The sequence below is a fragment of the Penicillium crustosum genome (assembly GCF_028827405.1).
Source record: "Penicillium crustosum strain IBT 35664 chromosome Unknown utg000002l_segment0_segment0, whole genome shotgun sequence".
Classification (NCBI taxonomy): domain Eukaryota; kingdom Fungi; phylum Ascomycota; class Eurotiomycetes; order Eurotiales; family Aspergillaceae; genus Penicillium; species Penicillium crustosum.
Window position 1 is genome coordinate 2,367,830 of NW_026623123.1, and position 16,375 is coordinate 2,384,204.

A 16,375-nucleotide genomic window follows, 5' to 3' on the forward strand; every position below is an offset into this window, starting at 1 on the left:
AACACATTGATCATAAATTCATATTTAATTGGGTCCGCTATGAAGATGGCGAAGGAGAAAACACCGACTTTACTCTCCGGAAAACCTCCGCCTTCAACGCCCGATACTCATTATCTGTGCGCAGAACAGCATCACGATTCTCAATTGCCCGACGAAGAAGATAGGCCAGACATTCACCCATACCTCCCCAAGTGGAGCATTTATAAACTTCCGGTGTTCCATCGCCATCATTCATCTGAAGCAGCGAAAAGCTAACCTCATCGGACATCCCATGGAGTTGGGCAAAGCGCACAGGCACGGTGGGCAATCCGGACATAACACGATGCTTATGGAGCTCGTGAGCAGCAATCACACTTTCCTTGTTATGACTAGCCAAAAATAGATTCACCGAGGGGAATTCGCGGGTACCCTTATCTCCGAATTCTCCGATATTCTTTCTCAGTGCCCCCTGGGCAATCATATTATATGCGTTGTCGGTGTCTTCCTTCGTATCATGGATCAGGGACCGTTCATCCGTGGCCATGTATGCACCCCTCACGAGTTTGAGACCGAGGGTAAATCCATCCTCCTTTGCCGCAGCGAGATGGTTGGCTAGTGTCGCAGGTGTGCTTTTGAGGTAGGCCTGGTATGTATTGTAGATGGTGGAATAACCGTCGCGATTGTATGTGCGCATAAGTTCTAAAGCAACCCGTGCAATGCCCTTTTGGAAATGCTGAGACTCGGCGTCGACGAGGATGCGAACCTTTCTACCTTTGGCCTTGGTGCAGATCTCATGCAGGGCATCCATCATCTGCTTCGGGGGCAGCTCTCCAGCGGCAAAAGCCTCAGTGACGCTGACGCCAGCACCTGTCAACCTTATGAATGGTCAGTTGTTATTCCATGAAAAGGTGGGTTCCGAGTAACTTACTTGACTGCGAGGTAATCTTCTGCCTCCGTCATATAGATAGTCTCAACTGTCCCTTCCCGCCAAGCTTCGATGCTTGGACATTGGTAAACCGCACCATCAGCAGACACGTCCCCTTGCTCGCTCTTCAAAGCAGCAATGCCTTTTCCTTGCTGAGCTTGAGTACTATGATCAAACACAGTCTCGGCAGCATATGTCAAAATCATACCGCGGAAGCCCATGTCTTTCATTTCGCGGATGGTGGATCTGCATTCTGCGCCATTCTCTCCGGCACAGAATTGATTATAGAACGTTTTCTTTAATATTCCATGCAGGAGCGGATTCCGATCCACATCGAATAGCCAGATCCTATTGGGCTTGGAGAGGAAGGACATCAACGAAAGCGCCGGGATGAGGAGGAATCTCTTCGATGATATCGTGGAGACGAGCAGAGATCTGAGCAAGACACGCGCCGGTAAAGCAGAGAGGGGTGGCAGTTTGGGGCTTGGAGCAGTCTTCACTTGTGCTTGTGCGTGTGCTTGTAGCGTTGAGGTAAAGCGCAGTGAAATTGATGTATTCACATTGCTCGTTGGCCGAGTGCATCGCGCAAGAGCCGTTAGAGGCTTCCCAGGAAGTACAGTACTCATTTCTTTTGGGTTATGAATTCTGACTTCTGATCATATGAAAATAGGCGAAGGGACCAGCTTCTTTATGCTTCATTATTGTTCCCCTCGTATAGAACCAGATAACGTCTCGGACAGGCGCCCGGTGCCTTTGATAACTGATGAAACCCTCCATGCGGGGTGATTATCGCTCGTTCTGGTCAGTATCTCTACAAACAGTAATACAACCCGGAGAGCTTATTCGAAGGACTGGTCCTATTGGTGATCCAGATAATTCGGTCGTGGAATGTCTGCACGGGAGACTCGCCGGTGGCGGGGTTACTTGTCCATGTTATCAACGGTATGCCTACCGACAGCGCCTATTTTGGTCTTTATCAAGTGACACAAAGATAGACTGAAGTGTGCGTTGTCATTGTTAAGAGATGGGTTCATGTTACTATGTGGGTTATTGATATCTTTCTAGAATGACAGAACGGTCCATGTACCATCTTCACCAGATCCGTTCTGAATATGTACCATATTTCATCGGGGGATAAACTGAAAATCGCTTCATGTGAGATATACAGGATTTAAAAAAAAGTAAAATAGAGCCTATAGTATCACTAAATTGGAATTTTTCTCATTTTGACACCGCGGCAATGTACTGGGTGGTCATGACTGGGGTCTTTGAGCACTTCTTAAATCTCATTTCCAGCCAGAATTTAGCATATTAACTAGACCTATAATTATAGCAATGTCGAATTTTTCTTTTTCATAAATAATAGCGTTCAGTGTGGAAAATTATTTAGCAAAATCATACCCAGGGGATATTTTAAGAACTGAAAACCGACTAATTTCTCAAAGTATAGCGTGCATATATCCCTAATTCACTTCGTGCCCAGGAATCAGTTATCGTATACACTCCATTTCTTCTAATATATATACATATATATTTTATAGAGACAAAGGAAGAAGACATGTTTCCAACCATCCCGAGCCAGCCATTCCGAGTCAGCCATCCCGAAGGTAACCACTGTTCAACTATTGCGCTTATTAGGAGGAAAATTCATTCATTCCTAATATATACATATATATATGCAACTCTTATTCCATTCTTCAATATCCCTGGTCTTCAATTTCTAGCCACTTCGGGTCTAACAAAATCTGACGCTACTACGTACGCGTACTAGACAAAACTCAAGACCACTACCCCACAAACCCTTTTTATACATATTCACTACTCTTTACTATAGAAGCGACTCTTCTCAACATGTAACTTTTAATGAGTCACAAAAAGGCCATCTAGAACCTCTTCACCCGAGGTCTTCTCCATGTCGGATGAAATCGGGAGATTAGGGTTCAACAAGGCGCGATCTTCTCCTTGCATAGGCGTCTTTAATTTAATCTCGTGGAGTTGGTGAAGCTATTACCTATCATACACTGTATATTGTAGAACACGAAATCCTCAACAATTGTTGTTGGTTGAGTCATAGTCTGCGTTCTGCATTGTAGGAAACAGAACATCCATGGCATAAAAGACGGACAATTCTGTTGGAATTTGACTCCTCAATTCTAGAATGAAAACATTTCAACTCACTTTATACATATCTAATTCTTCTACCTTTTTCTTCGCTGATCATGAAGCTTCAAACAAGTATACCTCGTTTTGCCCTTGTCCATACTCGTCTTCAGCACAGCGCAATGTTCAGGACAGGCACTATGTCATATTCCCAGCCAAGCAGGTATACCAGGCTCTCTACTTTGGTGCCGACCAAGAGAAATCACACAACAAGCACACACATCGGCCAAAAGTCATCATGGACCCATCCAGTGTATGTTCAATTAAAGTGCCTCCTTGGAGGAAACCTTTCCTTCACCGTCCCTTATAATAAAAAGTTTCGTATCTGACATGTATCACCTTTCGGCTAGATACACAAAAGAACAGATTCTCGCAGTCCGAACCGCTCATCGCAAAGCACACACCTGGCAAGACAGAGCAGCTCTCGGAACCGTGCGCCTCTTACGCTGGGGTATGGATCTCGTCTCCGGATATCACACACGACCAACAAACAAAAACACACTCTCCAAAGCCCATGTAATGACCGAGGAGAAATGGATCACGAGATTCGTCTTCTTGGAAAGTGTAGCCGGCGTTCCAGGAATGGTAGCAGGGATGCTTCGGCATCTTAAGAGCATCCGGCGAATGAGGCGAGACAACGGATGGTGAGTGAATCCCAACCATCTCCTCCATACTGGACAGAAGATGATCTAACATCGCATACAATACAGGATAGAAACCCTCCTCGAAGAAGCCTACAACGAACGAATGCACCTCCTAACCTTCCTCAAGCTCGCCGAGCCAGGCCCAACAATGCGATTCATGGTCCTGGGCGCGCAGTGGGTATTCTTCAGCGGATTCTCCCTCGCATATCTGATCTCGCCTCAGATCTGTCATCGCTTTGTGGGATATCTAGAAGAAGAAGCAGTGATCACATACTCGAAGGCTATTCTCGACCTCGAGAATGGGTATCTGCCTAGATGGGAGGGCTTGCAGGCTCCCGAGATGGCAATTAAGTACTGGCAAATGCCAGAGGGACAACGATGCATGCATTCATTGTTGCTGTATGTTCGTGCTGATGAGGCGAAACACCGTGATGTCAATCATGCTTTGGGGAATTTGGATCAGAATACGGATCCAAATCCTTTTGCTGCGAGGGTTAGGGTTCAGGTTCAGTCTGTTGCCAGTTCGGCTGGTGGTTTGCAACAGCTGGAGGGAAATAGTCGGAAGGAAACTTGATTGAGGAACTTCTCTCGGTTGTTGTTTGCTTGATCTTCGGTCACTGGTCTATCACCAAATCGGGTTGTTCATGAAAAAGCAATTACTAGGGCTAGTGCTCTACCATATTATTGGATGTTAAGCATGTCGATACACTTGCGTGAGTTACTAGATATCATTAGTAAATACTTCCTTATCTACAAGCTTGGATCAAGCCCAATGTTTGCGAATGGCACTGCATATGCATAAGGTGTTCGATAGAAGGCGGATGAGCTGCCGAGGCTTGCCGGGAGGTGGTCCCGATTGAGGCCTAGACATAGAACTAGTCAGCGTTGGTTGTATAGAGTTCTTTCTGGGAATCAGCAGACCATTCCGGTCTGGTTGACTGGCTTTTGGTCAAGTCATGAGGGCATTTGGTATGTAGCGGTGTGGGTTTGATTCGCCCACAGAAGAGTCTAGCCAAATACGCAGCTTCGCTAGACGATATAGGAAATACTGCAAAAACATCCGAGAAATATCCTAGAGAAACTATAGATGCTACGCATTTTAAATATAGGATATTCCATAATCCTAGATATGTGGAAGAAACCCAAATGATGCCCAAGTAATACCATTTGTTTGGGATAAAAGAGTAGAGATATTGTAAGTACATGCAGGAGAATGCCACACCAGAAACAAGAGGCCTGATAACCCAAGCCATGCAGAGATACATAGCTGTGATTCTTAGGGGCCGAAGAAAAATGCCGTGGGTCTGGACGCGTCTGCATTGTGAGCTGGAACCGAGATAGGCGACAATAAAGTGTCCTAGAGAGATTCCATGTGCCTTTTCAAGCATATCTTTCCATTGAGTCTGCAAATTTGGAATCTGCGGGTCTACGCATGCTACGGTGCCTTAACAGGCCCCGATGCGCGGACCGGTCAGAGGAATCCGGTTCAGTTCTGCGCCAAGCCTTATTTTGGGCATCCATACCGGGGGGATTGGGTCCGGAAGTTGGTGCGAGCCGTGGTGGCAGGGCGTTTTCAGTGATCAGCCATTATCAAACAAGGGATAGGCTATCACGCTGCTAGTTTGGTGAAAGTCGTGTTCATTGCCGGTCAATGACTGTGAAAGTAATCGAGACCATGACAGCAATGACGGATGGCAGGAGATGATATCAATTTCAAATGTAGAACGATCGGTGGGGCCTAATAACTTTGCGCCGATACCGCCGCAGGCTGGGATTTGTTAGCTATTCGTTCAGGAAGATACGGGATGCAGCAGGTGCATAATTTGCAGGCAGAAAGATCGGTAGTGTTGCACGATGCAGCAACGATCACATGGGGGTAAATCCAAAGGGGGGGGGTTCCTTACAGGACTGTTCAACATGCTGTTGCGCTTGTTTCGGCCCTTCTTAATGTGGTTCTTCAGGGCGGTCGAGTCCAAGGGTTTGAGAAGTTCGAAGCTGCAAAGAAGTTCGCCAGAGACTGACATGATAGCGCCCCAGTTATCAAACTCGCCACAATACTATGAAAAGATCAGTATGAGTCGATGTAAAGGACAAAAGAAGGCAGCTTACGTTGGGTGCAGAAAACACAGTCACCAGAATACGATCCTGGTAGAACTCGTACCCATCCTCAACCACCATGTGAGCACGGCAAACCAAGTCGAAGTCATGACGCTGCAAGAAGTCCATGATCACCTTCTTTCCGAAGCAGTAGCTAACACCACGCTCATTAGGTTCCCAATCTTCCTCCATGTCTGCCGGGTCACTCCATAGGAGGTCGTTCAACAGACCATAGTCCGGTACATCAGTGGGGCGGGCGATGCCGCGAATGTCGTCCATATGCGAGAGACTAGGAGAGAGACCACCGTGGACGCAGAAGATTTTGCCGGCCACAGTCGCAGCAATGGGGAGACAATTGAAGGTGTCGATGAAGGTCTTCCAGACCTTGATGTTGCAGCGACGCTTGCACTCATCATAGAACCCATATACACGGGTAACGTTGGCGCACTCATGGTTTCCTCGAAGTAGGAAGAAGTTCTCGGGGTACTTCAACTTATAGCACATCAGCAGAAGGATCGTTTCCAGACTCTGCTTGCCTCGGTCGACGTAGTCACCCAGGAAAAGGTAGTTGGAAGCGGGAGGGAATCCACACATCTCGAAGAGTCGAATGAGGTCAGTATATTGACCGTGAACGTCGCCAACAATCTTGACGGGAGCCGACAGCTCCAGCAGAGCAGGCTGCGACAGGAAGAGCTCGCGAGCGGCGGTACAGATGGCGGTAATCTCCGCGTTCTTTAGGCAGACTGTTTTGGTAACCTTGCTGGAATAACCAGCATCTAGGAGTCGCGAAATCATGTCGTCCAAATCAATAGATTTCAAAGCGCCCATACCCATACCAGGAGATCCCGAAGTCTCAAGTGGAGCGTTCAAGATGAAGTCCAAAATGGGGTTCAGTTGGTTCTCGCGTTTCATCAAAATTGATTCACCGGGGACAGCGGTGGCCCCAGACGGAGGGCCACCAGAGGGAGGGCCATCTGACACATGGTCGACTTCGCCACTCTGCTTCATCGCGTTCACATCCTTGTGGCCTCTTTGCAGGCTGGTGGAAAGCGAGGGGGACGGCGGGGGGTTGGGGAGAGCCAGGTCGCGAAGCGTTCTCGGAGCCAGGCGATTGGGGGAGGCCAGCATTGGAGCCAGGGCGGCTTCCAACAGACTTGAGGGATCCAGCATCGGATTTATCGGTCTGGCTCTCAGTCCGGGAGAGGGCAGTGGTGGAACCCCGAGGGCTATCGGAGCTGCGAGCACCAGGGATTTTCGATCGGATCGAGCCGCGGAAGGAGCGAAGAGACTCTTTGGTGTCGGACTTGGAAAACGAAGGGTAGGATTGAAGAGCATCGCCCGAGGCGTTGCCCTTGGAATGCGACTGACCCATCACAAGAAGGTTCGGGCAGCTGCCAAGCTTGAGTTGAGAAGATCGCACGAACGATGGAAGTTGGAACTATTATGCCGAGAAGCCCCTGTTGTGTTGCTGGAATGTCTTGGCCCGAGCTTCTGCAATATTATAAAAGGCTTGGTAGAAACTCTGCAAGGACTGCGCAGTGATTTGTGCGAGGACTGATTATAACCAATCCACCTGGTTGGGACCTTTAACACACGGGCGGAGGCAAGTGCAAGATGTTGAGCACAGTTACGAGACACACGGGCGAGGTGGCCGAAGTCAAAGTGAGGATCTAGGTAGCGGGACAGAGGGTTTGTGATTGATGTAGGTGGAGAGGGTTTCAAATGGTGAGAAGCTAAAGATAAAAGGCGGAAGCTCTGAGGTGAGAGACTTGGGAAGAAGCTCTACAAAAAGTTAGCTACTTGCACGAGACAATGCAGGTGCGGGATTGCAGGGCTGACTCCGCAGAAACCCAGGTGGCATGTGGAGGTATTGGTGAGAAAAGGAAGAAGAAAAAAAGACGCAAGGGAGGTCCTTGAATGGAGAGAGACTGGGAATGGTGGGTTTGCGGGTAGAGAGGAATGCGTCATTATGTACGGGGGGTTTGAGTGGGTGGTATTCCACAATATCAGGCCGCAGGCAGACACACCGGGGGTATCATTTACCTCAAGAAAATCGTAGGAGTATATCACAATAAGGGGGTGAAATGTCCCTGCGATGAAAACCAGAAAAGAGAGGGGAAGAGGAAAGTTGAAGAGAGAGAGTCTCAAGGCTAGCAAGGTCAGATGTAGGCAAAAGTACTCCGCCACCGCTAGTACAGCAAAATGGTACTTCGCGGGTACAAAGTGGCTGTTTTTCTGGTTTCGGTTTCTTGGGCCCGGTCTCGATCGGGGAGTGGATTAGGTCAGCCGGACTATCTCTCGGTCCGAGCTATACAAAGAACCCTGTCCTGGACTACTTGGGAGAGTCAGTTTACCTGAAGATAGAGAGAGAGTCTAGACTCTGATATTTATATTGATACTTTCATTATCCAGCAGCTTTTATCAAAAGGTTATTTTTTCTTTTTTCTTTTTCCTTTTCCTTTTCCTTTTTATCTCATTTCATTTGATTCTTTTTTCTTTTTAAGCCAACCAAACTAGTACACACAGATCCAAAGTCCCTGGTCAGTCCGTATATCTTTCTCTTTACAGCTTCACACCGCACAAATTTTGGAAATACCTTCTTTGTTTTTTCTCTTTTTAATCTTGTAGAGCCCTGACTTTATCCCCAATATCCGAACAGTATCCTTCTGCATTTCCTTATATTCTATCTAGATCCTTTGGTCTCTCTTAACGATCTTTTTAGGCGTCCTTTTGAGGCGTCCTTTTTCAACCCCCACTATTAGCGCTCGATAAGCGATGCTCTCCTCCCTACAACGTACATGCGCTTACATTCCAATTTGAATCTGGGCCACCTGAAGAGGCCATCATAAATGAATTTGCAGAGCCAGTCGGACACTAAGAATCTTTTTCCGACCCTACCCGGCTATTCGCAAGAGAATCCATCTGGAGCTTGGACCCCGCCACCGGGGCCATATCTCCTATCAGAAGTGATAGGAGATAAAAGTGCAGCACCCACTGACCCAAGGACTCAATACCACGTTTGGAAGCAAAATGATACATCACAAATTTATATGTCGCTGCGTGGTAGAGCGTTAGTCTCCTGCAAACACTTCCGACAGTGGAAAGCGGCTAGAGAATAGTAGCGCCCGTTCAGAAACAACACACCCCCTAAGCCCCATGATCAGATCGCAGCGGAAGTGAACACGAGCCACAGATAATCTTGGTTCTGCACGAAAGCAACTACGCTGCATGCCAAGGGATATCTGTGGCGGAGACACCGCCATTTTGCCCCTCCATTCACCCCTTGTTGGCCAAAACGCCTGCCACAAACAATCTTCCTATCCGATAACTTGACTGCAGACCGGCAGGTCAAGCCACCTTAGATGCTGCGACACTGCGATGCAGCTGCTGTGACCCCGGTGCCACGTTGATGAAGCAGCGAGTGCCGCTGCAAGCAAGCCTCACCTTGGCAGCCCCACGCTCAACTCTCGTCCTGGCGGAAAAGCAGGGACCAGGGTAATGGTGGGCGCAGGGCAGAAACCGGGCTTCTCCTGCGGCATATCGCGTGAGTGGGTGCAATAGGTGCCATGCTGCTTGGTATTGTGGGGCAGTAGAGCCAGGTTTATCATTCGAGAATAGAATAAAGAGCGATTCCCTAGGTAGGAAAATGAACGGTCTCGTGGACACGAACCCGAGTTGGAACCAAATTAAGGCTTACTCCAGCTCTATTTTCGTAATGTGACGTCCTGGGATGACAATGAGGCCTATCAACCGATGTGTCATGTTCACTTTGACAGTTGTGCTCTTTGCTTCCGACCCTTCTCCCCACGACTGCTTCTCCTCTGCAGCGGCTTGTACGGCAGAAGTGGTGGGCATACGGTATTCAAAGGAGTTGGCGAGGATGATATTTCGGTCCTATTAAGGAGTTTTTGATTAGTAACATTCGCGATATGCTATTCCAACCCCCATAGCACGTAGTTCCTAGGTGACTGCTTACCGCATCAGTACACTTGAAAAGCCCAACAAACATCCGAGTATCCGTGGTATGAATCCGCAGTGTGCGACCCAATAGGCCTTCCAAGTACTGAACAGACTGATCGTGATCCATTGTGGTTGGTGCGTTGTTCGTGTCAGCAGCCGAAAGGCCTCCAATGTGCGGGGGAGTTGAAGTCTGAGGGTAGCGGAGCTGAAAAGGATTCCGACGCAGGAGGAAGGACAAAGTCGGATTATTCGGGGGGTTGGCAAAGTTAAGTAGGTTTGTAAGTTCTCTTGCGGTTTGGGATTCCCCTGGCCTTGTGATTCAATGGAAGGAGGGACGAACGTCGAACGTCGAACGTCGGGGGGGACAAACAACTTTGTTGGTGCCTGAGGCCACATTAGGCTAACGGTATAACAGCCACACTAAACTCTACAACTTAGAAAGAGCTATAGAGTATCTAAATAACGAGAAGTGAATATATTTTAAATAAATTATCAGCTGCTAGCCTTACTATAGTATATTTATGCATACACAAGTGCTTATATTGAACGAGTTGCCATTCTAGGCAAGCGATCACGATACCTCCAATATAGCTATCAAGAGCCGAATCAAATAATGAAACCCTTACCCCAGGGTTCAATTGAAGTCAGAAGTCGCTGGAATATCGAATCAAGCCAGATATCTCGCCATGTATGTTCATTAAAAGCTAAAGTCCCTAGTCTTTCAAGTATTCCCAGGCTTCCATAGACGCCAAAGACCGAAAAAGAATCTCTTGGTTCCTTTCTAGAAAGGAAGAAAAGCAAAGCAATATAATTAGCCAGTAACACCTTGCCCAAATAACCCAATAGGTATCACAAAATAGATGGAAAGGTAATGATAACCTTTCCTGGTATAAGTACCAGCGCCCGACGATGAGGGACCCGTGCAACCAAATTACATCCAGGCCATTCCCCCCACCCAGTTCTTGGGCGCCTTGTCCAACCCATCGCCACCGTTTCTGCTATCCATGTCCATATCCATGTCCACATCAGCACCCATCTGATTGGATCCAGGGCTGTTGCTCTCGCTCGAACTGTCTCCCGAGCTCATTTGATTAAACGCCTGGCGGCGCAGGAGATCCTCCTGGGCGAGCGCAGTCTCATTGGCACGAGGTGCAAGTGCTGAGCGGGATGGTCGAAAAGACGATGATTGCTGGGGTTTTTGTTGGAAGAATCGGTGTAATGTTTGTTGTCGAGGGTCAACGTCTTCTGGTGTTTCGAGGGTTGGCTCTGAGTCCATTGTATCCATATCGGTGGCTTGTGCAGACTCTTGCTGCTTTTGGGCAGAGAAGATCCATCGTAAGGTGTTTTCTGCCAGCTGTCAGCAAGGTTGAACGTTGACGATCAAGGGAGAGTGCCACAAGGGCGAGGCGAGGCTCTTACGGTAAATCACCTGGTCACTAGGACGATCGTCTCTGAAGCGCTTTCGTGTCCGACTGTGGAGATGTGTGCTCCCATCGATCACCATGCCCCATTCACTGGGGGCTGGGACTGACGGACTATTCGGGAGAGCTGTGAACGAAGCTTTCCGCTTGAGTGACATTTTAAGAGCTTGGTGTGTATAGCAAGGTAGATTGGTAGGAGGTATGTAGAGGTAATTGCGTATAAAAGGTCTCACGGGGGTAATGACAGACGAAGATGTGAGGAGTTAAGACGAGGACTGATGCGAACACAATTGGCTCAGCGCGTCATCTCCGAGTTTCGCGTTGCATTCCGTCAGGCTAAACCCAAACGGGTAATATAGGTACAAACTCCGATGCTCAGATAGCATCTTTCCACATCATGAGCTCTAGAGCCTCTGGATTTCTAGAGGAAATAGGCTATTACTACTCTCAGTAAATATCTCCGATCTAGAGATATCAACACTGTTGCTTCAACCACGCCACCGTACCTAGTTGATCATTCTTTCGGTATCCAGGACTACACTACTTCAAACAACATATACAAAGATGTACAAACGGACACTTGATAACTGTTTCTTGTGGCCTTTTGACAAACGGACACTCGGAACTACGCAGCTACTCGATCCTCTAACTTTGTTTGCCAGTGCCGTATCTTGGTATAGGTACATATAGGTACTTTCGCAGTTCCAAATGATATTCAGATGTGAAAATTCACAATCTGATATTGACTAGAAACCCACATAGGGAATATATTAACTACAAAGCTTTCTGTGTATTTTCCAAGTACTTAAATCCAGTCCAATCAATCTTGAATACCAACATCTTCCAATATCTTCCCTATCGGCGCGCCGGCTACAGCGTTCGGGATCCCCCGCTCCCCCCACTTCTCCTCAATTAGAGAGCTTCAGCTTGTAGGGCAGAACCACTTCTCACATTCTACCTTGACATTAATCAATTACTTCAAATCCTATCATGCCATCTCGACAGGCCTCTCACTCTGGATCATGGTACTCAGATAGTGCCCGCACACTAGCCCGTCAGCTGGATGGTTGGCTGGCACAGGTGCCAGATACGATGGAGAAGGTCGGCTCGCTGCCAACTCCAGGAGCCAGAGTGATCATCGCACCGTATGTCTGAGACGCTCATCATACATACGATGTTATCCAGAGCCAAGCGTACTAATCAACCAGACATGCGGGCTATTCATACTCAGGGCCTTGCGCAGCCTACGCATACAAAGCGTTAGATCTCTCCAAAGCGTGAGCTATTCCCCCACTTCTTTTATGAAACTGTTCTAACTTCATAAATAGGAAGCGAATATTTATTCTGGGACCATCACACCATGTCTCGCTCGCAACACTGGCTCTTCCAACGCTAACTTCCTACCGTACCCCTCTATCCGATGAACCCCTCCCACTAGACACCGAGCTGATTACCCAGCTTCTCGAAACCCAGGCAACTAAACCAAACGGGGGAAAAATTAGCTTCACAACCATGTCGCGTTCGGTTGATGAAGACGAGCACAGTATCGAGATGCACCTTCCCTACATCCATCGCTTGCTCCAACTCCAATATCCAGATTCTCCAACCTCTGAGTACCCACCTCTAGTCCCAATCATGGTCGGAAATACCTCGGCCTCGACAGAGGAGGCATTCGGGGCCCTCTTAGCCCCCTATCTAGCGGACCCGGAAAACGCCTTTGTGATAAGTTCGGATTTCTGCCACTGGGGCCTCCGATTCCGCTACACGTACTATGTCCCACAGGCCCCCAGGCCAGGGCCACAACTGCCATTGTCTGGTGATATACTTCCGCAGCCCGGAATGGATGCAAGCAGCGTTGGTCAGGCTCTTGAAATGGTCTCAGCTGGTCACTCCTTGCGGCAACGCGATCGTATCTCAAGCCGTGAACCTGCCATTCACGAGAGTATCTCAGCATTTGATATGGCTACCATGGCTGCCATCACGACGGGATCTGCAAAGTCTTTCCTTGATATTATTGAACGCACGGGTAACACAGTATGCGGGCGCCACCCGATCGGGGTAATCATGGCAGCCCTGGAATTTGTCACGGCAGGTCAAGCAGCCGACCAGGAAGGACGATTTTACTTCCTGCGATACGAGCGTAGCTCGGATGTAGAGGAGATTGGCGACAGCTCGGTGAGCTATGTCTCTGCATTTGCTGTACTTTAAGATATCCCATCGCTAAAGTAAGGCTGGGATCAACGAGTCATGAGTATCTGAACCAGAAACTAACTAGCTAGGTATGGCTTGTTTAATATAACATTTAAGATTGCATGTCCACCTGGAGCCATGAACGCGATGGTCTGTACGGAGTAGCGCTCATTTAAATCACCAGTCTAGACACAACAATGAAGATCGTAGATTGAATAACTGGCCTAACTAGGTTCTTCTCACAAGTTCTAGGTCTGGTATTGCAACATCTTAACGCCGAAGCACCCCCATGGTCGATGGTTGCACTTGGGTATACACCGCCTGGTGTATCCAAGGTTTAAATGGACCCCTAATCTCTTAAATGGCATAAGACGTTTCAGATGAGATCTATTAGAATATCCCCGAACGCTAAGTCAAGATTTTCCTTGTTATCACAAATTCTCAAACGTGGAACACCTCCTGAAATTAGCCGCTGGGCTGATGGGAGGCGTTCTTCGGCCAATCCGGCAGCCCTACGGGATATTAGATACTTTTCCCGGTCAGCCTCTACCCCTAGATTCAATATATTTCAACTAACCAGATCGCAGAGAGACATCTTTCGGCTTTCTGGTCCCGTCGGAATGTTTGGAAGCGCCGAGTACCCTGGTCTGACAGGCAGTATGGCACTATGGTAGTCAGAGCATTCGCAAGATTACATGTACGGAGTACTTTTTTTCTTTGAAAGGCAGCAGCCCACTTCAGGGCTTCCTTGTCTGATTGATCTATTGTCCTGCATACATCCAAAAGAGTGGACCTGGATGTAGACAATGTGGAAATTTTCAAACAAAGCGCCCAATGCATCTAATACTTCTTTAACTCAAGGCCTATGTCCTACCTTTATGCCGTCTTTCATTTCTCACCCCTCCAGTCACTCCTTAAGCTGGATCTTTCATTCCTTTTAGCTTCATATTCCAACTTCGCGTAGTGGAGATATTCCTTGGCTGGTTCTTGGAATTCTTCACCGCTTAAAAAGCCATGTTCTTCTTCTTCGTGGCCCTGGTTGGCCTATTTTCTTTCACATTCGCTTTCCCGACTCCAGTCGACTACGTTACCAGGATGGCTTCTACCGATGAAAATGTCGGAAACAAATTGGTCTTTTGTCATTTTATGGTAATTTACACAGCTCTATTGCATTTTTTTAAACCTCTCAACATAAACCCCACTAACACTATCTAGATGGGCATCGTCAGCAACCGCGAAAACGCCTCGGACTATGACGATGACATGAAACGTGCCAAAGACGCAGGTATTGACGCCTTTGCATTGAATATTGGCACCGACTCTTACGGCGACACCCAACTGTACTATGCATATGAATCTGCCGCCAACAATGACATGAAAGTATTCATCTCCTTCGACTTCAACTGGTGGCAGGCCAGCCAGGCCAGCGAAGTCGGCGCCAAGATCGCGCAATATGCGAGTCATCCTGCGCAGCTCATGGTCGACGGAAAGGTCTTTGTGTCGTCATTTTCGGGCGACGGCGTCGATGTTGATGCGATCAGATCCGCTGCTGGCAGCGAGATTTTCTTTGCACCGAATTTCCAACCCGGTCAGAGCGATTTCGATAAGATCGATGGTGCTCTGAATTGGATGGGTTGGGACAATGATGGAAATAACAAGGCTCCGACTGCTGAGCAGTTGGTTACTGTTTCAGATAGTGATAAGACTTACGAGGATGCTCTTCAAGGGAAAGCATACATTGCGCGTGAGTAGCTAGAGTATGTTGGTTCTTCTGTGCATATTTGCTAATCGATGAATAGCCGTCTCGCCTTGGTTCTCAACTCATTATGGCCCCGAGGTCTCTTACAGCAAGAACTGGGTGTTCCCTTCCGACCTCCTCTGGTATGACCGATGGAGAGAGATCCTACGTCTTAGCCCTCGCTTTGTGGAGATCATCACCTGGAATGACTATGGCGAGTCACACTATATCGGCCCGCTATCGTCACCACACACAGACGACGGTGCCTCGAAGTGGGCGATGGATATGTGAGTAGAGATGACCCGCCCTAGCAAATTAAAAAAAAGCATCAACTAACAAGAAAACAGGCCCCACAACGGCTGGCTCGATATGGCAAAGCCCTTCATCGCTGCCTACAAAGCAGAGTCGAGACTTCCCATCAGATTTATAGAGGAAGAAAAGCTAGTTTACTGGTACCGACCAACTATGAAGAGCGTCGACTGCGATGAAACCGACAATACAATGCAAGGCAGCGACAACAACGCCACCGGCAACTTCTTCCGCGGCCGTCCGGACGGCGCCCACACAATGAAAGACGAGGTGTTTGTCGTGACGATGCTAAAGATGCCCGCGATGGTGAAGGTGCAGTCTGGTGATAAGACTGAGACCTGGATCGCGCCTCCGGGGATCTGGTCACACTCGGTGCCGATGGGCGTGGGCGCGCAGAGTTTCAAGGTCACCCGCGGCTTCCGGACGGTTCAGGCTTTGTCCGGGACGAGCTTGAAGGATGTTGTTGATACGTGCGTCTGCGGTATCTACAACTTCAATGCTTACGTGGGCACTCTTCCGGCGGAGGAGACTATTGACCAGTTGCAGCCGGCTGGGTTGAGTATGCTGACGGAAGGATTGATGGTGACGCCCCAGATTAACACTCTGGGTCAATAGTCTTACGTGGGACATGCTCCCTGGCTCTGGGGGTTAAGTTACTTATTGCTTGAGATCTGGGACCTATGTACAGATTACACTGAGTGGAGTGAGCACCTCAGTTGACTCACTTGATCCAAGTGTGAGGCTACCTATAGAACATCAATAAGATACAACACGCCAGCTAAATTATGTATTACTATCTCATTGTTGAGTATCTAATTTATGCAAGGATACCGGCTACCGGCTACAACCTAGCGAGATACGGAGTATTGTTTGAAGATGCAAACATTGTGCTAGCTACGGAGTAGATATAGGGGCAATTCCACGCTATCTCAAATGACTTGGATTTTTGGCC

The 16,375-nt window shown here is 48.2% G+C and overlaps 8 protein-coding genes across 8 annotated transcripts; 3 read left to right on the forward strand and 5 right to left on the reverse strand.

Annotated features, from left to right (window-relative positions):
• Positions 1 to 37: 37 nt before the first annotated feature.
• On the reverse strand, positions 38 to 1,134 carry N7487_004397 (proline dehydrogenase family protein; the record flags this gene model as incomplete). Its single annotated transcript, XM_056872144.1, has 2 exons — positions 38 to 854; positions 908 to 1,134. The coding sequence occupies 2 exons, from the start codon at positions 1,132 to 1,134 to the stop codon at positions 38 to 40; spliced, it is 1,044 nt and encodes a 347-aa protein (XP_056729864.1).
• Positions 1,135 to 1,252: 118 nt separating this feature from the next.
• On the reverse strand, positions 1,253 to 1,486 carry N7487_004398 (uncharacterized protein; the record flags this gene model as incomplete). Its single annotated transcript, XM_056872145.1, has 1 exon — positions 1,253 to 1,486. The coding sequence occupies one exon, from the start codon at positions 1,484 to 1,486 to the stop codon at positions 1,253 to 1,255; it is 234 nt and encodes a 77-aa protein (XP_056729865.1).
• A 1,908-nt stretch (positions 1,487 to 3,394) lies between these two features.
• N7487_004399 (alternative oxidase) lies at positions 3,395 to 4,282 on the forward strand (the record flags this gene model as incomplete). Its single annotated transcript, XM_056872146.1, has 2 exons — positions 3,395 to 3,708; positions 3,775 to 4,282. The coding sequence occupies 2 exons, from the start codon at positions 3,395 to 3,397 to the stop codon at positions 4,280 to 4,282; spliced, it is 822 nt and encodes a 273-aa protein (XP_056729866.1).
• Positions 4,283 to 5,085: 803 nt separating this feature from the next.
• phzA (putative serine/threonine protein phosphatase) lies at positions 5,086 to 7,177 on the reverse strand (the record flags this gene model as incomplete). Its single annotated transcript, XM_056872147.1, has 4 exons — positions 5,086 to 5,476; positions 5,613 to 5,765; positions 5,818 to 6,804; positions 6,866 to 7,177. 4 exons carry the CDS (start codon positions 7,175 to 7,177, stop codon positions 5,447 to 5,449), a joined length of 1,482 nt encoding a protein of 493 aa, XP_056729867.1. The 3' UTR covers positions 5,086 to 5,446.
• Positions 7,178 to 9,498: 2,321 nt separating this feature from the next.
• N7487_004401 (LSM domain-containing protein) lies at positions 9,499 to 10,087 on the reverse strand (the record flags this gene model as incomplete). Its single annotated transcript, XM_056872148.1, has 2 exons — positions 9,782 to 10,087; positions 9,499 to 9,699 (listed from the first exon to the last, which is right to left on the reverse strand). The coding sequence occupies exons 1-2, from the start codon at positions 9,890 to 9,892 to the stop codon at positions 9,499 to 9,501; spliced, it is 312 nt and encodes a 103-aa protein (XP_056729868.1). The 5' UTR covers positions 9,893 to 10,087.
• Positions 10,088 to 10,696: 609 nt separating this feature from the next.
• On the reverse strand, positions 10,697 to 11,344 carry N7487_004402 (uncharacterized protein; the record flags this gene model as incomplete). Its single annotated transcript, XM_056872149.1, has 2 exons — positions 10,697 to 11,112; positions 11,185 to 11,344. The coding sequence occupies 2 exons, from the start codon at positions 11,342 to 11,344 to the stop codon at positions 10,697 to 10,699; spliced, it is 576 nt and encodes a 191-aa protein (XP_056729869.1).
• Positions 11,345 to 12,176: 832 nt separating this feature from the next.
• N7487_004403 (protein MEMO1) lies at positions 12,177 to 13,394 on the forward strand (the record flags this gene model as incomplete). Its single annotated transcript, XM_056872150.1, has 3 exons — positions 12,177 to 12,331; positions 12,395 to 12,463; positions 12,515 to 13,394. 3 exons carry the CDS (start codon positions 12,177 to 12,179, stop codon positions 13,392 to 13,394), a joined length of 1,104 nt encoding a protein of 367 aa, XP_056729870.1.
• Positions 13,395 to 14,471: 1,077 nt separating this feature from the next.
• N7487_004404 (glycoside hydrolase family 71 protein) lies at positions 14,472 to 16,038 on the forward strand (the record flags this gene model as incomplete). The annotated part of the gene is made up of 4 exons (XM_056872151.1): positions 14,472 to 14,525; positions 14,592 to 15,120; positions 15,176 to 15,401; positions 15,462 to 16,038. 4 exons carry the CDS (start codon positions 14,472 to 14,474, stop codon positions 16,036 to 16,038), a joined length of 1,386 nt encoding a protein of 461 aa, XP_056729871.1.
• Positions 16,039 to 16,375: the final 337 nt, after the last annotated feature.